Source organism: Rutidosis leptorrhynchoides, chromosome 6, assembly GCF_046630445.1.
Source record: "Rutidosis leptorrhynchoides isolate AG116_Rl617_1_P2 chromosome 6, CSIRO_AGI_Rlap_v1, whole genome shotgun sequence".
NCBI lineage: Eukaryota > Viridiplantae > Streptophyta > Magnoliopsida > Asterales > Asteraceae > Rutidosis > Rutidosis leptorrhynchoides.
The window spans coordinates 132163978-132189261 of record NC_092338.1 but is presented as its reverse complement, the minus strand read 5'-3'; the positions used below and the strand labels follow the sequence as shown (position 1 = coordinate 132189261).

Below are 25284 nucleotides of genomic sequence, written 5' to 3'. Positions count from 1 at the left end.
TGATACCAACTTTTAACGCCTTGATTCGAGTAAAATTTTTTTTTTTTTTTTTTTTTTTTTTTTTGAAAAGTTAAGTTACTGCCTGGACAAGGCTTATGCCGCGGCGCGGCCTGCCTTGTCGCGGCGCGACAATACACAGGAAAATTAATACTTCTTAGTCTTGCTTCTGTTCCCAACATCAGTTATATGCCGCGGCGCGGAGCCCTTGGCCGCGGCGCGACATATAACTAATCCGGGGGCTGATCTGCAACATTTCACTTAAACCAAACTTTTTCACTTTTCATCATACTCAAACATATTTAAAACTGCATAATTCATACACAAACATCAGAAATCAGTTTCTAACATCGTGAACCATCTATAAACAACATTTAGACAACAAAACGTGTTTTCATGAATCAAAACCATCATTTGGTCCCAAGTTCAACAATAACAAACATGACTCATTCAAAGCCCTTGGCGTTTAATAAGCGGTAACCGTAGAGCGTGATTACAAAAAGGGACTTGCAATACCACTTACACTAATGCCAATGCTCCCTTAGCACTTCAAACGGGCTCCTTACCTTCGCGATGAACCTTAGCACCTAAAACATAAAACAACACGGGGGTAAGCTTTTACACTTAGTGAGTTATAGGCAAATAATATAACATAATGCATTGGGCATAAAAATCACGTTACTTATCCTTCAACCTAACGGTTGCTTGCTTACTTTCGGATCCGATTCTTACTTACCATAGACATGACTTACTAGGCCGACCCTAGTAATCATGCCTAAGCTAACCATAGGCATACTCATATGCCTAAGCTATCATAATCTCATTTCATTACCATAACATACATAGACACTTAAAGTGTCTAAGCTAAATCATACCATAGACAAGATTACTAGCAATGTAATAACCTTGCCTAAGCTACACATCAACCATAGATACAATTATTAGGCGAACCTAATAATTCTATCTAAGCTACTCAACTAGTGCACTTAGTCGTTACTCTCTTGCACGGATGCAATCCGAGAACACTAAGCCACTCTTGACCCGCCCACATTACCCCCTATAAACTCACCTTGATTAAAAGGATTTCCTTGGTCACTTGAGGCTCCTTTACCTTGATTAGCACCTATACATGAGCTAATCTCATTAATAACACAACTTAATCAAAATCACAACTTTCACAAGCTTTTAACACATTCATACTCTTACACATTTACTTAACCCCCTAATCACATCAAATACACAAGAACAATTTCACACATAGCCTTTGATCTCATCTTTTCTAATATAACAACATTATCAATCCAACATCATTTTCCTTAATCATGCAAATCTCTAGTTCATCTCTTTTAACCATAACATGCAATTTCCTTCAATTCTTCCATTAAATATCAAATGTGCATAAATCCATTTCCATTACTAGCAACCCTAAATTATCAATTATTCAAATTCTATGACTTACAACAATAACAATAATTCATACATGAACATTCTTCTTCAAAATTACTAACTAGAACACATCAACATTTCATTGAGGCATTTCATCAAACACTTAGTGTGCATGACTAGAATTTAAGCTAGAACATCATCAAATTGACCATAATCATTCCATACTTTCATAATGCAAGTTCATACTTGAACTTATTCCCAAAATTACTAACAAATTCGTTTTCAATCATACAAGTGTGCACAATAACAACAAACAACAACATTTAAGCCTAAAATTCATCACAATCATCCAACAATAGCAACACTTAGTCATAGAAACTCATACCTTAGCTTTTAGAGTTCAAGAACTCTAATTATGCACAAAGAGGATGAAATTGAAGATTCAAGACTTGCTAGAGTGCTTAAGATGTCTTAGATTTCACTAAATCAAGCTTGCATGAACACAATTTTAACAATTGATGATTTCTCCTTGCTCTTCCTCTTGGGTCGCCACTTACAGACACACACACACACAATTTCTAATTTATTGTGCACTAATAAAAATTCTGCATTTTCTTTTTCTTTTATTTAAACTAGCTTTGCACAATTTACACTTTCTACCCTCCCCATCACATCTATAGTTAGGGAAGTCCTTAATTCTAACTTTGCACCATTAGTCCTTCTTAACTTAACCAATAAACTTAACTTTTATCCATTTAACATAAAACAACCTTTACCATATAATTTCTTAGCAATTAAAATTTACATAAAATAATACCTTAAATATTTGGGATGTTACAGATCAATACTGAGATACGTATATACTGGGTCGTGGATTGATTCAAGATAATATTTATCAATTTATTTCTGTATATCTAACTGTGGACAACTAGTTGTAGGTTACTAACGAGGACAGCTGGCTTAATAAACTTAAAACATCAAAATATATTAAAAGTGTTGTAAATATATTTTGAACATACTTTGATATATATGTATATATTGTTATAGGTTCGTGAATCAACCAGTGGCCAAGTCTTACTTCCCGACGAAGTAAAAATCTTTGAAAGTGAGTTATAGTCTCACTTTTAAAATCTAATATTTTTGGGATGAGAATACATGCAGGTTTTATAAATGATTTACAAAATAGACACAAGTACGTGAAACTACATTCTATGGTTGAATTATCGAAATCGAATATGCCCCTTTTTATTAAGTCTGGTAATCTAAGAATTTGGGAACAGACACCCTAATTGACGCGAAACCTAAAGATAGATCTATTGGGCCTAACAAACCCCATCCAAAGTACCGGATGCTTTAGTACTTCGAAATTTATATCATATCCGAAGGGTGTCCTGGAATGATGGGGATATTCTTATATATGCATCTTGTTAATGTCGGTTACCAGGTGTTCATCATGTGAATGATTTTTATCTCTATGTATGGGATGTGTATTGAAATATGAAATCTTGTGGTCTATTGTTACGATTTGATATATATAGGTTAAACCTATAACTCACCAACATTTTTGTTGACGTTTAAAGCATGTTTATTCTCAGGTGAATATTAAGAGCTTCCGCTGTTGCATACTAAAATAAGGACAAGATTTGGAGTCCATGTTTGTATGATATTGTGTAAAAACTGCATTCAAGAAACTGATTTCGATGTAACATATTTGTATTGTAAACCATTATGTAATGGTCGTGTGTAAACAGGATATTTTAGATTATCATTATTTGATAATCTACGTAAAGCTTTTTAAACCTTTATTTATGAAATAAAGGTTATGGTTTGTTTTAAAAATGAATGTAGTCTTTGAAAAACGTCTCATATAGAGGTCAAAACCTCGCAACCAAATCAATTAATATGGAACGTTTTTAATCAATAAGAACGGGACATTTCAATAAGCATACTATATTACATATATTACACCACACGAATACAACTATCTTATTCCGACTCGCTTGTTTCTTCTTCTTCGGTTTTGGTTCGTTTTGCCAAGTTTCTAGGGATATATGATGTTCCCCTAATACGAGCCGTCGTTTTCCACATTGGTTTACAAAAACCTGGTGGTTTAGAGGTTCCCGGGTCATTGTTACAACTTAAGGACTTCGGGGGTTGACGATACATATAAAGTTCATCGGGGTTGGAATTAGATTTCTCTATTTTTATGCCCTTTCCCTTATTATTTTCTTTTGTCTTTTTAAATTCAGTTGGGGTAATTTCTATAACATCATCGGAATTCCCGTCGGAATCCGATTCATCGGAGAATTGGTAATCCTCCCAATATTTTGCTTCCTTGGCGGAAACACCATTGACCATAATTAACCTTGGTCGGTTGGTTGAGGATTTTCTTTTACTTAACCGTTTTATTATTTCCCCCACAGGTTCTATTTCTTCATCCGGTTCTGATTCTTCTTCCGGTTCCGACTCTTCTTCCGGTTCCTCTTCGGGAACTTGTGAATCAGTCCACGAATCATTCCAATTTACATTTGACTCTTCATTATTATTAGGTGAGTCAATGGGACTTGTTCTAGAGGTAGACATCTATCACATAATATCAAGCGCGTTAAGAGATTAATATATCACATAGTATTCACATGTTAAAAATATATAGTTTCCAACAAAATTTGTTAAGCAATCATTTTTCAAGTAAACACGATCGAAGTCCAGACTCACTAATGCATCCTAACAAACTCGATAAGACACACTAATACAAAATTCTGGTTCTCTAAGACCAACGCTCTGATACCAACTGAAATGTCCCGTTCTTATTGATTAAAAACGTTCCATATTAATTGATTTCGTTGCGAGGTTTTGACCTCTATATGAGACGTTTTTCAAAGACTGCATTCATTTTAAAACAAACCATAACCTTTATTTCATCAATAAAGGTTTAAAAAGCTTTACGTAGATTATCAAATAATGATAATCTAAAATATCTTGTTTACACACGACCATTACATAATGGTTTACAATACAAATATGTTACAACAAAATAAGTTTCTTGAATGCAGTTTTTACACAATATCATACAAGCATGGACTCCAAATCTCGTCCTTATTTAAGTATGCGACAGCGGAAGCTCTTAATAATCACCTGAGAATAAACATGCTTAAAACGTCAACAAAAATGTTGGTGAGTTATAGGTTTAACCTATATATATCAAATCATAATAATAGACCACAAGATTTCATATTTCAATACACATCCCATACATAAAGATAAAAATCATTCATATGGTGAACACCTGGTAACCGACATTAACAAGATGCATATATAAGAATATCCCCATCATTCCGGGACACCCTTCGGATATGATATAAATTTCGAAGTACTAAAGCATCCGGTACTTTGGATGGGGTTTGTTAGGCCCAATAGATCTATCTTTAGGATTCGTATCAATTAGGGTGTCTGTTCCCTAATTCTTAGATTACCAGACTTAATAAAAAGGGGCATATTCGATTTCGATAATTCAACCATAGAATGTAGTTTCACGTACTTGTGTCTATTTTGTAAATTATTTATAAAACCTGCATGTATTCTCATCCCAAAAATATTAGATTTTAAAAGTGGGACTATAACTCACTTTCACAGATTTTTACTTCCTCGGGAAGTAAGACTTGGCCACTGGTTGATTCACGAACCTATAACAATATATACATATATATCAAAGTATGTTCAAAATATATTTACAACACTTTTAATATATTTTGATGTTTTAAGTTTATTAAGTCAGCTGTCTTCGTTAGTAACCTACAACTAGTTGTCCACAGTTAGATGTAAAGAAATAAATCGATAAATATTATCTTGAATCAGTCCACGACCCAGTGTATACGTATCTCAGTATTGATCACAACTCAAACTATATATATTTTGGAATCAACCTCAACCCTGTATAGCTAACTCCAACATTCACATATAGAGTGTCTATGGTTGTTCCGAAATATATATAGATGTGTCGACATGATAGGTCGAAACATTGTATACGTGTATATGGTATCTCAAGATTACATAATATACAATACAAGTTGATTAAGTTATGGTTGGAATAGATTTGTTACCAATTTTAACGTAGCTAAAATGAGAAAAATTATCCAATCTTGTTTTACCCATAACTTCTTCATTTTAAATCCGTTTTGAGTGAATCAAATTGCTATGATTTCATATTGAACTCTATTTTATGAATCTAAACAGAAAAAGTATAGGTTTATAGTCGGAAAAATAAGTTACAAGTAATTTTTGTAAAGGTAGTCATTTCAGTCGAAAGAACGACGTCTAGATGACCATTTTAGAAAACATACTTCCACTTTGAGTTTAACCATAATTTTTGGATATAGTTTCATGTTCATAATAAAAATCATTTTCTCAGAATAACAACTTTTAAATCAAAGTTTATCATAGTTTTTAATTAACTAACCCAAAACAGCCCGCGGTATTACTACGACGGCGTAAATCCGGTTTTACGGTGTTTTTCGTGTCTCCAGGTTTTAAATCATTAAGTTAGCATATCATATAGATATAGAACATGTGTTTAGTTGATTTTAAAAGTCAAGTTAGAAGGATTAACTTTTGTTTGCGAACAAGTTTAGAATTAACTAAACTATGTTCTAGTGATTACAAGTTTAAACCTTCGAATAAGATAGCTTTATATGTATGAATCGAATGATGTTATGAACATCATTACTACCTTAAGTTCCTTGGATAAACCTACTGGAAAAGAGAAAAATGGATCTAGCTTCAACGGATCCTTGGATGGCTCGAAGTTCTTGAAGCAGAATCATGACACGAAAACAAGTTCAAGTAAGATCATCACTTGAAATAAGATTGTTATGGTTATAGAAATTGAACCAAAGTTTGAATATGATTATTACCTTGTATTAGAATGATAACCTACTGTAAGAAACAAAGATTTCTTGAGGTTTTAGGATCACCTTACAAGATTGAAAGTGAGCTAGCAAACTTGAAAGTATTCTTGATTTTATGTAACTAGAACTTGTAGAATATATGAAGAACACTTAGAACTTGAAGATAGAACTTGAGAGAGATCAATTAGATGAAGAACATTGAAGAATGAAAGTGTTTGTAGCTGTTTTTGGTCGTTGGTGTATGGATTAGATATAAAAGATATGTAATTTTGTTTTTATGTAAATAAGTCATGAATGATTACTCATATTTTTGTAATTTTATGAGATATTTCATGCTAGTTGACAAATGATGGTTCCCACATGTGTTAGGTGACTCACCTGGGCTGCTAAGAGCTGATCATTGGAGTGTATATACCAATAGTACATACTTCTAAAAGCTGTGTATTGTACGAGTACGAATACGGGTGCATACGAGTAGAATTGTTGATGAAACTGAACGAGGATGTAATTGTAAGCATTTTTGTTAAGTAGAATTATTTTGATAAGTGTATTGAAGTCTTTCAAAAGTGTATAAATACATATTAAAACACTACATGTATATACCTTTTAACTGAGTCGTTAAGTCATCGTTAGTCGTTACATGTAAGTGTTGTTTTGAAACCTTTAAGTTAACGATCTTGTTAAATGTTGTTAACCCAATGTTTATAATATCAAATGAGATTTTAAATTATTATATTATCATGATATTATCATGTATGAATATCTCTTAATATGATATATATACATTAAATGTCTTTACAACGATAATCGTTACATATATGTCTCGTTTAAAAATCATTAAGTTAGTAGTCTTGTTTTTACATATGTAGTTCATTGTTAATATTCTTAATGATATGTTTACTTATCATAGTATCATGTTAACTATATATATATCCATATATATGTCATCATATAGTTTTTACAAGTTTTAACGTTCGTGAATCACCGGTCAACTTGGGTGGTCAACTGTCTATATGAAACATATTTCAATTAATCAAGTCTTAACAAGTTTGATTGCTTAACATGTTGGAAACATTTAATCATGTAAATATCAATCTCAATTAATATATATAAACATGGAAAAGTTCGGGTCACTACACTAATTCTCAAAATTAGTGATGTTCCCTAATTCTTAGGCTACCAAGCTAAAAAGGGGCATATTCGGTTTAATAATCCAGCCATAGAATATAGTTTTAAGTACTTGTGTCTATTTCATAAAACAGTTATAAAAACAGCGCATGTATTCTCAGTCCCAAAAATATATATTGCAAAAGCATTTAAAAAGGGAGCAAATGAAACTCACAATACTGTATTTCGTAGTAAAAATACATATGACGTCATTGAAAAAGTGCAAGGAAGGCCTCGAATTCATGAACCTATATCATTTGTATATATATTAACACATCTAATATAAATCGATTAAGTTTATATATTTTGTTATGTATTAATATATAATTTTATTAACACTCATAATACATTATGATACTTATTTGATATTTAATTTATGTTATATCAACAATATTAGTTAAAACAAAATTTTATGTAATATTAGTATACCTTATGTAATACATAAATATATATATCTTTTGTTTTGCAAAATTTATAATTGTAGTAATACTAGATTAAGGATAAAAATAATAGTTTTACTTGGTAATGTTAAAGTAAATATGATAGCTTTAGCAAAAATGATATTTTTAATAATAATGGTAAGTTTAATAATAATTATAGTTTTAACAGATCTTTTAATGATATTAATAATAATACTAATAGTATAATACTAGTATTAATAATAATAATAATAATAATAATAATAATAATAATAATAATAATAATAATAATAATAATAATAATAATAATAATAATAATAATAATAATAATAATAATAATAATAATAATAATAATAATAATAGTAATAATAATAATAATAAGTTTCCAACCTTTAAAAGATTTTTCCTAAAAAAAATATCTCAGGCAAGGCTCGATCCAGTGACCTCTCGCTCACCCGCAACACGCTTAACCATTAGACCATCTTTGTTTTTCTGGAATAATAATCGATCCGTCTTTATCTAACCCATAAACTTCGGCCCAACAGAAAATACAAGAACTTGGCCTAAGTCCACAACAAGGTTCATGGCCCAACCAAGTGTGATTCATGAAATAATTTTTGAGGTTTTGGTTTGGGTCAAAAACGAACGGCTGTAGGAGTTGCAAAACAAAATTTGTGGTCTTCGTCACCATTCAAAGCCATTATCATACTGATCATCATTTTATTATGCACCATCGATCATCATGATTATTTACACCACACTCATCATTTTCATAACTATATATACGACTCAATCATGGAACAAAGTTTATGGCCCAACTATTAAACCAATTTATGTAGCCCAAGTATGTTTTAAATAAAAAAATCATTGGATTTGTGATGTGGGTTCGACAGTTTCATAACCTCCAACGCATTATAGTAAATCGTCACATATATGACCAACTTTGGTCGGCCATTACTTGTAACTAGTTCCATTAGCTAAACGAATTTGTGAATATTAAATACATAAGGATTTAAACTATGACCCCTCCTCATATATCATCCATGTATTATAATATCATCATCGGCCCACCATCTAAAGTAAAGGGAGAAAAAATGATACGTCCATATATTAATTTTCTTGGTCGGCCATTGTGCCACTTAGTCCCACCTTTCTTAAGTGCTCGACAAAAAAATTAAAGAGGTAATGATAGAAATCATGATATATAATATAGTGTTTGGGACTCATTTGGTTCGAACAGGAAGGACAGAAACAGCGATGCAGATAAAAAAATATAAGGTGAAGGTGGTTGTTGAAGAACGAAAGGAAAGAAAAAAATAAATATCAACTGATGGTTTAACAAGGTGGTGGTGAAGATGGTGTTGTGATTATGGTGTTGTAAAGGTGGTGAATCAATGGTGGTGGCGGTTTGCTTTACTATATGTGATACTTGCATATATATATTTACATGTATATATGACTTTGATGATAAAAGATGAAGGTTGAGAGTGAAGTTCATGGTTGGTTCTAGTGTTTGATTGCGAACAGACAACGAAGAAGCAATAATAAAAGGGTTCGTAGAAGGTGATGGTCGTTTGGGGTTCTTGTCGACAGTAAACCAAATTGATAACAGGTGCAGTAAACTTTCTTCTCTTAATGGTGGTAGGAGGTGATCAATGTGGCGGTTCAAGAAAACAAAAGCAAGTAAGACGGGTTGATCGAATTAAAGAGAAAAATAAACAGAAGTACTTACAACAGGGGTTTTGGCTAAAACGGATTCAAGCACAAAGAACGAAGGTTCCTTTACTTATTTATTTGATCTTTCTTTTCTTTCCTCCTCCTTAATTGCATTAGTAAAGAGTTATATAGAGGATAGTTAATTTGACTTAATTGAAGCTTGTTTTGTAGCTTGATTCGTTCGACAACATATCTTCTATCGGAAGAAGAAAAAATAGAATAGTAGAATAGTCCTTCAATACAATTTGTTTGATTCTTATTATTGAATTTTGATTTGTACGATTTTAGAGACAAGAAGAACAAATTAGGTACAGTATGATAGATATATGAAACTGATTCGTACCAATTATATGTCATTGATTTCAATGTATTTTGTTTTGTTTCTGTGAAACTCTTGGTTTTATTGCAGATTGAAGTCGACTATCATATTCAATAAAAGAAAATACAATTTTTTTTAACAGGATGGAGACGTTCAACAGATTTTGGAATGTTTTGAGAATTAGAATCGTGATTTGTACTGGATTAAGAAGAAGAATCATCAATTTAACAGAGTGTGAAAGTGATATGAAATTGAAATTGATTCTGTGTTTTTGTATAACTCATTATTTAATTAATCAAAATCTAATAATAAAAATACTGATATAATGTGGCTGTATATATGTATATCACAGTACATATGTATATATATATATATATATATATATATATATATATATATATATATATATATATATATATATATATATATATTCTGTATATACAGTACATATGTATATATATATATATATATATATATATATATATATATATATATATATATATATATATATATATATATATATATATATATATATATATATTCTGTATATGTAATATGCATTTATCTATACATATATCCTATATATCGAACCTGTATATATATATGTGCATTAATTATAATAAGAAACATAATAATAATTATTATATAAACATTAATATTTAATATTAATTTTATTAATAATAAATGTAACAAATAATAATAATAATAATAGAATTAATAATATCAATAATATTATTAGCAATACTTGTACATCTCAAGTTTTATATATTTTTATACAAATATTAATATTGTCATTTATAATGAAAGTAAGGTTAATAATATAACTTTTATATTTTAACTTGTAATTAAATTTAATTACTAATATTAACATATACTGAATATTTAATATTTATATATATGTTATATAATATATATAATATTACTTATGTATAGTATTCATATATATATATATATATATATATATATTAATATTGTCATTTATAATGAAAGTAAGGTTAATAATAATGTGGCTGTATATATATATATATATATATATATATATATATATATATATATATATATATATATATATATATATATATATATATATATATATATATATATATATATATATATATTGTTCGTGAATCGTCGGGAATAGTCAAGGTCAAACGCATTTATGAAAAAAAGTTTAAACATTTTGAGACTTGATTTAATAGACTTTGCTTATCGTGTCGGAAACATATAAAGATTAAGTTTAAATTTGGTCGAAAATTTCCGGGTCGTCACAGTACCTACCCGTTAAAGAAATTTCGTCCCGAAATTTGAGTGTGGTCGTCATGGCTAACAATAAAAATGTTTTCATGACGAATATGAGTCAATAATTAAAGTTTTATCACCATCGGGTGTTTTGAATAAAATAACTCGATTATTCAAAGCGTACGAGTGAAGTTATCACAAAAGATTTGAAATGAAGAAATAGAGATTTGCCTTGGCTTTTGACGTAGTCACGTTTGAATTTAGAAAATAAGGTGCGTCTTAACTTTTGACGTTGTCTTGGTTGGATTCCGAAATTCAAGGGATTCAAAGAAAGTCTTCGAAACCTAAAAGATTTGATTCTTCGGCGAATAAGGAAATTAAGATCTCTATAATTAAATACGGTGATCTGCCTCGATTACTCTGTCTGATATTTCCATTATAAATTAAACTCTTCCGTTCCATTATTCTCACTATTCCTATATTTTCTTTCTTAGTTTATACATCCAAAAGATTGTGAAAATGCTTAATCCAGTTCTAATCCTTCATATTTTCTTAATTATCATTTCTGTGATCCTTCTTTTCAATCTTCCACCAGAAGAATCTGTTTACTTTTACTATTACCTTGGGGTGATACTATTCTTAATTATACCGTGTCTTTATATTGATATTTGTATTAATATCCACGGTTTGTAATTTATGTGTTGTTATCGGGCTTTGTATTCTCCCTTATATTTCGAAGCTCTATGCTTTTGTCTTCTATAATCATTGTCATTCACAGTTAATGATCTCTCTTATTTGATGCGATTTATACCCCCTTTCTATTTCGGAGCTTCATGCCTTTGTTTTCTTTTCGCAAGTAATGGTCCAGAATTCGTAGGTATGGAGTTTCGAATTATCATAATATACAAGGTAGAAAGGAAAGGTAGTAGCACAATTTGATTAGTCAAATTACCAGAATATCCGGAAAAGATAGGACTATCAAGAAAATATGTTCTTGATATGTTTATAGATTAAATAGAATGTAAAAGTCGTGTAACATGGCACATGATGACGTTATGATCTGTGAATCATCACGTTCCATTAGAAACTCAGCATGACTTACTGTAATATAATCAAGTTGATCAAGTGTCATTATATTATACTAACTCATGCTTCAGTCCCCAACACTACTTTAAAAACATTCATACTTTAAGTTCGAATTTTTCAGAATTTAGAAACTAAAATAGTTCCTTTTATGATGTAATACAGATAGCGCGAAGAGATAAATGTTTTCAGATAAGAATAGTTATGAAAATATCTCCAGAAATATGGAGGATATTTATAATGAAGGGTACGATGATATCTTAAAATTTCTAATATCGAAGGATGATGAAGAAGATTTTTCCATAAAGGTTTAGAGTCAGGAACAACATATTCGTTAACGACTTCAGCAGATACTGAATCATTTGGATTCTTTGAAGGCAGATTTAACCTTTGTGATTTGTCTACAATCTCCTTCATAGTTTCGCATAATTCGCTTTTCGGTACTAAATTTTCTATTGAGTGTTTCCAACACTCCATTTTTTTTATCATTAACTTTTGACTGTTAAGGCAGTCTTCAGTTTTCACTGCTTCATCAACTTTTTCAAAGTTCAATGTATTGATTCGTAGGCTGGGTGCTTTTCAAAATTTTCAGAATGAAGATCATAATTCTAAGAGATAACTGTTATATGTATACATATAACTGCTGATGTAGAAATATTGCGAGATTTAAAATACTGATTGCTAATTCCGGGTAATTGGTATGGTCATTCTCGTTATAAGGCGTAGATGAGTGTATGATAAGGTTTCAATGAATATAATGATTATATAGAATATCTATATATAGACAAAAGATTTCGTAGATTACGGAGGGATTTACGGAATATGTCAGGCAAAGTTTACAGTAACAGATACGCTAAGATATGAATTTTGTCTATACACTATTCATGCAATCAATGCAGTAAGACATGTCTAGACAAAGAATGATAAGCAGGTAATTTTCTAAGGATGATAAGCAGGTAGTTTTTGGCACGAAATAATAAGTAAAACTTTTGACATGCAGACACGGTCGAAGTCCAGACCCACTAATGCATCTAAACAATTATCAGTTAGACACACTAATGTAAGACCTGGTTCGCTAAGACCTCTGCTCTGATACCACATGTCATACCCCGTCCTAATCCATCTGGACGAAGTCACCAACATCTGGTCCCATTGCGATGATCGACTCCAAATAATGTCTTTAAAATGAGCAAATGCACAGTGGAAGATTTCTTTCATACCTGAGAATAAACATGCTTTCAAGTGTCAACCAAAAGGTTGGTGAGTTTATTAGTTTATCATAAACGATCATTTTCATCATTTTAATAGACCACAAGATTTTCATTTCTCATAAATATACATCTCATATCAGGCATTTCGCAAATTGCATAGAGATAAAAATCATTCATATGGATTGAACACCTGATAACCGACCTTAACAAGATGCATATAGAATATCCCCATCATTCCGGGACACCCATCGGACATGATAAAATTGAAGTACTAAAGCATTCCAAATTCCAGAATGGGGCTTGTTGGGCCCAATAGATCTATCTTTAGGATTCGCGTCAATTAGGGGTGCACTAATTCTCAAAATTAGTGATGTTCCCTAATTCTTAGGCTACCAAGCTAAAAAAGGGCATATTCGGTTTAAAAGCTTTTTCCTAAAAAAAAATATCTCAGGCAAGGCTCGAACCCGTGACCTCTCGCTCACCCGCAACACGCTTAACCATTAGACCATCTTTGTTTTTTTGGAATAATAATCGATCCATCTTTATCTAACCCATAAACTTCGGCCCAACAGAAAATACAAGAACTTGGCCCAAGTCCACAACAAGGTTCATGGCCCAACCAAGTGTGATTCATGAAATAATTTTTGGGGTTATGGTTTGGTTCTAAAACGAACGGCTGTAGGAGTTGCAAAACAAAATTTGTGGTCTTCGTCACCATTCAAAACCATTATCATACTGATCATCATTTTATTATGCACCATCGATCATCATGATTATTTACACCACACTCATCATTTTCATAACTATATATACGGCTCAATCATGGAACAAAGTTTATGGCCCAACTATTAAACCAATTTATGTAGCCCAAGTATGTTTTAAATAAAAAAATCGTTGGATTTGTGATGTGGGTTCGACAGTTTCATAACCTCCAACGCATTATAGTAAATCGTCACATATATGACCAACTTTGGTTGGCCATTACTTGTAACTAGTTCCATTAGCTAAACGAATTTGTGAATATTAAATACATAAGGCTTTAAACTATGACCCCTCCTCATATATCATCCATGTATTATAATATCATCATCGGCCCACCATCTAAAGTAAAGGGAGAAAAAATGATACCTCCATATATTAATTTTCTTGGTCGGCCATTGTGCCACTTAGTCCCACCTTTCTTAAGTGCTCGACAAAAAAATTAAAGGGGTAATGATAGAAATCATGATATATAATATAGTGTTTGGGACTCGTTTGGTTCGAACAGGAAGGACAGAAGCAGCGATGCGAATAAAAAAAATATAAGGTGAAGGTGGTTGCTTGAAGAACGAAAGGAAAGAAAAAAATAAATATCAACTGATGGTTTAACAAGGTGGTGGTGAAGATGGTATTGTGATTATGGTGTTGTAAAGGTGGTGAATCAATGGTGGTGGCGGTTTGCTTTACTATATGTAATACTTGCATATATATTTACATGTATATATGACTTTGATGATAAAAGATGAAGGTTGAGAGTGAAGTTCATGGTTGGTTCTAGTGTTTGATTGTGAACAGACAACGAATAAGCAATAATAAAAGGGTTCGTAGAAGGTGATGGTCGTTTGGGGTTCTTATCGACAGTAAACCAAATTGATAACAGGTGCAGTAAACTTTCTTCTCTTAATGGTGGTAGGAGGTGATCAATGTGGCGGTTCAAGAAAACAAAAGCAAGCAAGACGGGTTGATCGAATTAAAGAGAAAAATAAACAGAAGTACTTACAACAGGGGTTTTGGCTAAAACGAATTCAAGCACAGAGAATGACGGTTCCTTTATTTATTTATTTGACCTTTCTTTTCTTTCCTCCTCCTTAATTGCATTAGTAAAGAGTTATATAGAGATTAGTTAATTTGACTTAATTGAAGCTTGTTTTGTAGCTTGATTCGTTCGACAACATATCTTCTGTTAGAAGAAAAAAATAGAAAAGTAGAATAGTCCTTCAATACAATTTGTTTGATTCTTATTATTGAATTTTGATTTGTACAATTTTAGAGACAAGAAGAACAAATTAGGTACAGTATGATAGATATATGAAACTGATTCGTACCAATTATATGTCATTGATTTCAATGTATTTTGTTTTGTTTCTGTGAAACTCTTGGTTTTATTGCAGATTGAAGTTGACTATCATATTCAATAAAAGAAAATAAAAAAAATTTAACAGGATGTAGACGTTCAACTGATTTTGGAATGCTTTGAGAATTAGAATCGTGATTTGTACTGGATTAAGAAGAAGAATCATCAATTTAACACAGTGTGAAAGTGATATGAAATTGAAATAGATTCTGTGTTTTTGTATAACTCATTATTTAATTAATCAAAATCTAATAATAAAAATACTGATATAATGTGGCTGTATATATGTATATCGCAGTACATATGTATGTATGTATGTATGTATGTATATATATATATATATATATATATATATATATATATATATATATATATATATATTCTGTATATGTAATATGCATTTATCTATACATATATCCTATATATTGAACCTGTATATATATATGTGCATTAATTATAATAAGAAACATAATAATAATAATTATATAAACATTAATATTTAATATTAATTTTATTAATAATAAATGTAACTAATAATAATAATAATAGAATTAATAATATCAATTATATTATTAGCAATACTTGTACATCTCAAGTTTTATATATTTTTATACAAATATTAATATTATCATTTATAATGAAAGTAAAGTTAATAATATAACTTTTATATTTTAACTTGTAATTAAATTTAATTACTAATATTAACATCTACTGAATATTTAATATTTATATATATGTTATATAATATATATATATATATATATATATATATATATATATATATATATATATATATATATATATATATATATATATATATATATATATATATATATATATATATATATAATATTACTTATGTATAGTATTCATATATATATATATATATATATATATATATTTATATATATATTTACAAACAATTGTTCGTGAATCGTCTGGAATAGTCAAGGTCAAACGCATTTATGAAAAATAGTTCAAACATTTTGAGACTTGATTTAATAGACTTTGCTTATCGTGTCGGAAACATATAAAGATTAAGTTTAAATTTTTGTCGAAAAGTTTCGGGTCGTCACATCAACAAATAATGTTGGTGAATCCACAGGTTTAAGTATGTAAAATAGTATCTAAAAATTTAGTAATAAGAAAATAGTTCGTTTGCATTTGACCACGAGATTTCAATAAGTACAACCCAACGTTGCAAAATGTTACATAATCCATGAGCACCTGAATACTAGCATAAAGACCTCCTTTACCCCATAAAAACGTATACACTTGTTCGAGTTTACAAACAGTTCAAAGTAAATGCACCACAGTTATAGTTGGGTGAGATTTGTCTAACCTAATGGATCGGTCCATCTAAATTGTGCTTACCCAAAGGTAATAAAAGTATTCAAGCTAGAGGATTTGTGAACAATAACTCAATATGTATAATAGTACTCGTGTTAAAAGTAAAAGCATTTAAGAAAAATGTAACCAGCGTATATTCTCATCCGTGAAAATATGTAAAAAGCAGGACTGTAGACTCACTTTCGAAAAGCTCAGAATGAAAAGTAAGCAAATAACTTGTACGGTTTACCGTCGAGTAACGCAACCTAAGTATACGTATATAGGTTGGTCAATATATATATCCTATACAATAGTGGTTTCATATAATAAGTTGTCCTATTACTCGACTCGACGCGTTTCAATGTAAAAGTCAACACATAGTCAACTAGTTCATGCAAGTCAACCAAAGTCAACCAAAGTCAAACCAAAAGTCACACATGGTCAAAGTAGTCAACTAAAGTCAACCATATCAGTAGGTCATGAAATCTTGGTCAACATGTCAATCCTAAGTTAACTAACACGTTTTAGTGCACAGTTTGTCAAGTACGCGTTCACAGTTTATCGTTTAGCACATAGTTCATACACAGGTTGCAATCAACGCACATAAATCATAGTACATATATCATGGTAATATGATCAACTCCAGATCAAAACTAGACTCATAAACGTTTCCAAAAAAGCATAACCAGGGACTCATACGATGTCTACAAGTCGGGTTTCAAAATAGGTGCATTAAGGTTTACCAAATCAGTTTCAAACTGCGCACCAATATCGTAATGGTCATAACAGGAGCTAGGGACATGCAAATCAAGCTAGGTCAATGGCCATGGTTCAAGGACAAGTCAAATTACCACATATCAAAATATGAAATATTTTTGTTTAGCCAATTGGTACAGTTTATTCATGAAAGTTAAACATTCTGTTTCAGCCCAATTCAGTAGTTACCAAAACTACAGCCTTAGTGTGCACAATGTATCAAGTTTTAAGGTTTGTCATAAACTAGATTTTTTATCTGTAACAACCCAAACCAACCCGCGAACAAACCACGTGAAAATACAAAATAAAAAAAAAATTGCTGCACAGTGAACTGGCGCGGCGCGCCAGTATGGCCGCGCGGCGCGCCATTCGGGTCTGTCCGGAAAGTCTCAAAATGCGAAAAAGATTGACTAGTTCCCGACACTTTTAGACGAAACGCTTTTTACCATACATCCAAATATGTAAAACTAACCTGTTTCAAATATAAAATCAATGTTTTACAAGCGGGGCCCACATCAGCCGTTTTACGAGTTTAATACAATTTACGAGTTTCGACCACCAAAAAGTTTAAGTTCCAAACTACACAATGAGCATGGCATTTGGGATTAAACTACCCAACTATCGGTCAACTCCAAGAGCTACTAAAGCCAAAAGCGTCCCCTAGCATCAAGCGGGATCTCTAGTCCAAAACGATGCCCTTACCCTTGTCCAAAACCGAACCTATAAAAATAGTAAACAACGAGAGGGTAAGCAAAGCTTAGTGAATGCAATAATTATACGAATACATATATAATTATACCTACTTGCATACATTTACACACCAAACCGCAAACACGCTAGCATGCACATTTAGCTTATCGTCACAATAACAAGCTATAAATCTCCAATACCACAAGCTAGCATAACAACCGCATATGAATATAACTCGAATAATATAATACGCTTACAACACAAATAACCATGGTTAACCAATAGTACAAGGGAACGGCGCTCGCGAAAACGCCATCGGTGTCCATAACATCCGTTAGGGCACTTAACACCTCGCACCACTAACCCCTAGGGTGGCACCTTAACACCTCGGCACATCACCCCGAGTGGCATCTTAACACCTCGATGCATCACTCATTATTTTTACGGAGTGGTGTCTTAACACCTCGACACTACACTCCTAGGTGGCATCTTAACACCTCGATGCTACACCCGAGTGGCATCTTAACACCTCGATGCTACACTCTTCACGTGAAATGTGGTGTCTTAACACCTCGACACTACACCTTTCACGCTACAACAAATAGATACATTATATACATACGCATATAATTATTCCACTCACCTCAAAGTCTTGTGAAAAGATACCCGAGCTTGCAAGACCTCAAAGTAACTAACCTATCATATTATACACATCATCAAACGCAAACTCAAGTCGGTCAACCAAACCCTTTCACCATTCTAAGCCATTTTGACCCAATGGTGTAATTTCAACCCATTCGCACACTTAACCCTAAATTGGGTCAACACACACCAAAACCCGAATCATTCGTCAATATGGGTTTAAAACACATTTAGGTCACAAGGCTAACTCGTTTTCATAATTGCTAGGCCACTTAGGTCATTAAAGACTCATTTGACCCATTTCAAGGTCAACACACCCATTTGGGTCATCCATACCCAATAACACCCATTTACATATTATTAAAGTGTTCTAGCACTAACTAACTAAATTTAAGACTCAAAAGTCCAATTAACACATTCAAACCCTAGGTTAGTCATCAATGAGCCTTCATAACCCATATTTACCCAAAATCCCCAAAATACTAACAAAATGAGTCTTTGGTTCATCACTAGCCCAAACCCTAACCCTTAAAGCAATTAAAGTAAGAAATTGGGTTTTATAACTTACCAACACAATCACCACGTAGCTATCGACTAGATGAACGGCTTTATAACTTGCACCGAGACCCGATTCAACCTCTTTCACCCTTTAATGGAGCTTTCTCTCTCAAGGATTGCACTCTCTCTCTAGAGTTTAATTGGAGAAGATGAGGTTGTTGTGGGAGTAGTAAATGAGCTCCCCAAAACTGATCTAGGGTATTAAATTCGGCCCCAAAGTGAAATTACACAATTGCCCTCAAAATATCTATTTTAAAAAGAAGAAAGGAATCTGTCACAGACAGATGGCGCGGCGCGCCACCTAGCCGCGTGGCGCGCGACCTCCCAGTTCAGCATCTTTTGTCTTTTTAATTATGTGCAACAAAAACCCCAAACTTGAGTAACTCATATACACATATGTACACTACGAATATTCGGGTCTTACATTATCACATAACATACAAAGATTCAATGTCCAGAAGGCCAAGTTCTCAAACTATACACAAGTCAACTTATAAGGCTAAAGGTGCATACGTAGCAGATTTAGACAGAATACAGGTTACCTTTTTCGCACACACATTACATAAGCTATACTAATCCATACAATGCAAGGCCTAGATGAAAAGTTATCTACAACATATGAATTTTCCAGATACGCAAAGACTTGATTCAATATCTCATTTCAAATAGCCTTTAGAATTTATTTTAAGTTACCGAGCAAATCAGTTTTGTCATGAACGTTCGATTAAGCATAACGGGAGATTTACAAATCTAAATAACATGATATCCTAGTCTAACTTGAGTGTTTTTGAATTCTATACACATTTATGATCAGTATATAACTCAATTCCATGTATATTTTTCCAGAATTCGAATAAATCACATAATCATCAACAAAACTTCATTTAATCGTAACTTACGCATACGGTAACGAAAATTCGCAAATCCAAAGCCTAAAATTATTAATTTTTTGAGAGGATTCCAAATATGTAATAATATTTAGCATTCAATAAATTTAAGTTTCTATAATCATGCAAAAAAAATTCGTGATTAACCCTAATCACATCAAACAATCGAATTAACGCGAGTAATTAACGACAACACATATAGATTTGAGCAATAGAATTCTTACTCTATCAAACACTAATAAAATCAGATCTATATCAATTAGGGTTTAAAGAAATATACCTTAGATCACTAAATTGGTTACACCAATGCGTAGATAACGATGTGAATTGCAAGACTCGTGTAGAACATTTAATCTAAAAATCAAAAATTAATGGTGCTAGGTTGATGATGGTGATCAACGAATAGGGCAGAGAAGAGGGAGGGGATCGACTAAATTTTGGGTATTGCGACAGTTTAGGTTACTAGTATCTCGCTTATATAGTTTCCAAATTAGGGCCTAAAACACCACAATTAATTTAACAAGCTCAAAAATCAAATAAAGGGGGTGGGGATGGGGGGTTCGGCCGTGGCCCACTTGGGATGGGTTCTCGGGCTCGTGTTGTCCATTAACGTGTAATCGTTGTCCGTTTCAAGTGCCGTTTAAACGTACCGAAGGCACGGAACGCTAAACCGATCGTTAAAACGCAACCTATAAGTTTAATTTATTAAAACACTAATAAATTAAATATTTTACAAAGTTAATAATTATTAAAAATAAACCCGAGCATTTCGTTACTCGAAAAATAGTTTTTGCAGTTATTCAAATCGTATCGTTTTCATCGTATTTCATTAACCCGAATAAGTTTATTAATTAATATTAACCCATATTAATTCACGTAACCCTCTAAGGATCAAGTATACATTTATTACACGTAAACACATATAAAATCAAGTAATCACCATTAAAACGATTAACAGACAGTTAACGGAAGTAACGGAAAAAGTAGGGTTGTTACAAAGCTGCAGCGAAATTCTTCTTTGTTTTTGATATCCTTCACACATCCAACAGAAGCTTTGATTCATCATTTCTATCTAACTTCGTATAGATTGAAACACTTGTACTATTATTAACAGGAAACCAGTCAGTTAAGCAAATGTGTTAAGATGATGAAGCTTCCTTAAACTATACATGTTAACACTTTATGATCTTGAAGAAAGCTTTAGACTAAACATAATGATAATCAAGCCAAACTACTCAAGTTAGCTTGCATGACCTTAGTCATGAAATGTTAAAAAATAAAATAAAAAAATTCATCCACATGTAAGGTTTACAGAGTTTAGATTCTTATAAAATGATCACACTTGCTTAAGGGAAAATTGGTTGGTATTAGAATATCTTTTGTTCTTTAATCAGATCACAATTGGTTGTATTAGACTCTTTTGTTCTTTAATCAGATCACAATTGGTTGTATTAGATTTTTTTTGTTCTTAAATCAAATCACGAAACGTACAAAACTCTTCAATAGCGTTTATCTACTTTGGGTTGACCTTTCTCTGCGATGGTAGGTTGGGAGAAATACAACATAAAACGGAGTACGTGTTCAATACTTCAATCCCAACCCTATGTCACTTTAACCTTTAACTATAAGAAATTTCCCCGGATTGGCCGTGACCGGTCTTTGAGTGGCCGCTAGAGGGTCAGTTTTACCTTTCTTTGAGTATACCTTGATACCCCTAGGCATCGCCACACGTCCAAGGAATTTGCCTTCCTCAAAGACAAAGCCAAAACTGCATTTGATCGGATTCAACTTCATATTTATCTTTTGAAGAGATATGAATGTCTCTAGGATGCCATCAAGCAATTAATAGCTATTTCGGTGTGGCAAAAAAAAAAAAAAAACTTGATTAGTGTGGAATTTACTTCCGTCCCCATTGTGCTTTGCCATGAATATTTGGTAATGCCGTTTGTAAGCATCTAGGAAACATATGAAGAAGAACCCGGACAACAACGTTACTCTCTAGGATGCAGATGAATATCCTTCGGGCATACTTTGTTGAAGTCTTTAAAATCTCCGATCATAGGTGAAATCCAACCCCTCCTGACCCTTTCCAAGCTCGGAACACATCTGCCACGACTTAGTTAAGAAGATACATAGATGTATTGTTTTATTTGAATTTGAACTGTTGTGATTAATTACTATTTTTTTTTTTTTTTTTTTGGGCGAAAAAAACGAATACTCAAATAGAAACGATGTCGTTTTCAAAAAAAAAAAAAAAACGCTCTCAACAAGGAAACAAAAAAATATGAGGAAACGGGGAAACTCGCACCTAGAAATCAATTATATAAACGAAACTATCTCTAAACGAGCCTCCATAACAACCCGAAAAACCATAAAGGCAAACTAACCGAACAAAACCGAATACAACACGAAAAGAGGAATCACACTAAACTAATAATCAAAACGAACCTGACCACTCAACCTCGAGGACATGCCCTTTTCAATTTACTTAGTTGATCATAATTGACATATTTAGTTAAGAAGATACATGGATGTATTGTTTTATTCTAATCGGGTTGACCCGTTTGTCTTTTGCCAACCAGTCAGCGAGCTCATAACTTAACTAGGACCTAGCTTGGTGATTTCTTGTTGGTTGGTTGGAATTTGGGATTGCAGAACAGTTGATTTTTGTGTAATTAGGGTTTTCGGTTTAAATTACCACCCCATAATGTAACGTTCTTGTAAGTGATACAGTTATAGATTAGTTAAAGTTTGAACGTTTATGATATTGTTGTCCGATGATATTATGTCTAGTAGTACAGTGTCTAATATATGTGAAGAAAACAAACAAATTTCTGAGGTTGATCGACAAATTACATACAGAACAAACCATATTTGTTCATGAATCTATACTAGTTCTTAGGTAAGTTGGGAAATTAAATTAGAAGTTGAAGAAGTTTAACTATCCAAATGTATCCCTTTTCACAAACCTCCCTTTCATTCTTGGCCTTTTCTCTGCATTTAGTTTCCTCACTTGATACCTTATCTTCTTCGAAAACAATCGTTTTCTTCGTTTCTCTCTATACCTTGACACTCTCGCTTCTCTTCCACCATCACTTCCTCCTACACCTCCGTAGGAACGATTGGTACTCCCGGTCCAATTCAAATCCTAAAAGAACATATGTAAATTTGTGTACTATACAAATAACTAAGAGCTCGACATAAAAACGAATGGATATAGGACAAACCATGAAATAGTGCCAACAATCTGAATTGAGTTGTGGTCGAGCTCCGTTAGTCCAAAGTGAACCTTGATCAGCCCAAGCCCTAATCACATCTTCGTAATTAAGTCGTAAGTTTAAGCTCGAAATTTCCACTTTTTCGTCAAATTGATCATTTGTTACCATCTTTATATGCTCTTCTTCTACGCGTATCACCACATTCTTATCCTCTTCTTTGATCGTCATCGGAGAATCATAACCAAACTCCCAATCTAGTGTTTCCCTAGTTACATCGACATCAAAACCTAAATTTGCTTCTTCAACTTTCACTTCATTTTCCTCGAAGCAAAATCCTATATTGTTAGTATCATCTTCTTCGTTATAGTGATCACTAGTTAGCCCTAATTCGCCAATCCGACATGATGTATTATCAAAACCTTTCATTGATAAGCTTCCAGCACCAGCTGCAAACTCCAAAAGTTCCATATCGTCCGTTGGGAGATCAAACCCTTGAAGATCATCCAAGTTACATGTTTGTTCTTGCTTATTTTCCAATATAAAGCTCAAGTTACTTCCTATTCGAATCGAAGCATTACATAACTCAGTTTCAAAAGGATCAAAGACTGGAACACGATACAAAAGTTGCTCTTCTTCTTCATCTTCATCAAACAACGATGCTTCTAAAACGCCTAATTCAGGAACTAAGGGAACAAAGGATTTTACCACAACTCTCTTTCCTTTTAACTTAAAAGAATGTGATTTAGATCGTGAACGTGGAGTACGTGCTCGACGCGTGAGCCCTTGGTGCCATGTTGGTTCAGGCGAACAGTCGCTTGAACCAAAGAGCTTGGAGGGTGCACTCTCGAGAAGCACCCTCTCATGTCTGCCAGCCAACTGGTTAGCAGAATGAACCGAGCCATCACAATTTTGACAAAGAAAAGCATCATCGGCATCACAATACCATCGAGCCCGATTTCGTACACAACTATCACAAGCCCTAGCAGTCTTGCCACCAACAACATTTGATGTTTTCTTTGCGGTTAACATGACTTTATCTTTGAAAATTTTAAACAACTTAACCTCCGACTAAAAGACCAAAAGGAACATTTAAAGTTATTTAGTTTTTGCTACTTGTATACTACGAGTAAAAAGATAAGCGTAGTGCATGGGCTTGTTACATTACATGTATATATGTGGAACACTGTGTATGTTTGGTGGGCCCGGCGGGGTTGACTAAGAGCGATTGATTGGTTGAGTTATTTGGGGCAATCTTCAAGTCTGGTTTCTGATTGGTTAATTTCTTTTTCATGGATTCTTTTGTGGATCCACATGCACGTGGGTTAGCATCGTCTCTCCAATAGCGAGCTGCCAGCAAATTTTGACTTATCTCCACGTAATATGTGTTGTATCTTTTCGTCTAATAGAAGAGAATTGTACGATTTTACCACAAATAAGTTTGTAGTAATTTATGGTAATTTCATATGCTTACACAGTTAGCCATCCACATTAGAGTATTAAACCATTCGCATGGTCTTATTCTCGCCACTCTTCTACCACCGCTTATTGGGTTATGCCACCACGACATGTAGTACATGGCGGCGCATCATTGTGGTGAGTCGTCACCCACACCATGGAGCAAACCGAATGTCATGTTGGGCCCCAACTTCT

The 25284-nt window shown here is 32.6% G+C and overlaps 1 protein-coding gene across 1 annotated transcript; it reads right to left on the bottom strand.

The window, feature by feature from the left end:
• Window positions 1–23230: 23230 nt before the first annotated feature.
• On the bottom strand, window positions 23231–24757 carry LOC139852737 (zinc finger protein CONSTANS-LIKE 16-like). The gene is made up of 2 exons (XM_071842068.1): window positions 23644–24757; window positions 23231–23564 (listed from the first exon to the last, which is right to left on the bottom strand). The coding sequence occupies exons 1-2, from the start codon at window positions 24661–24663 to the stop codon at window positions 23358–23360; spliced, it is 1227 nt and encodes a 408-aa protein (XP_071698169.1). The 5' UTR covers window positions 24664–24757; the 3' UTR covers window positions 23231–23357.
• Between the last annotated feature and the right edge of the window lie 527 nt (window positions 24758–25284).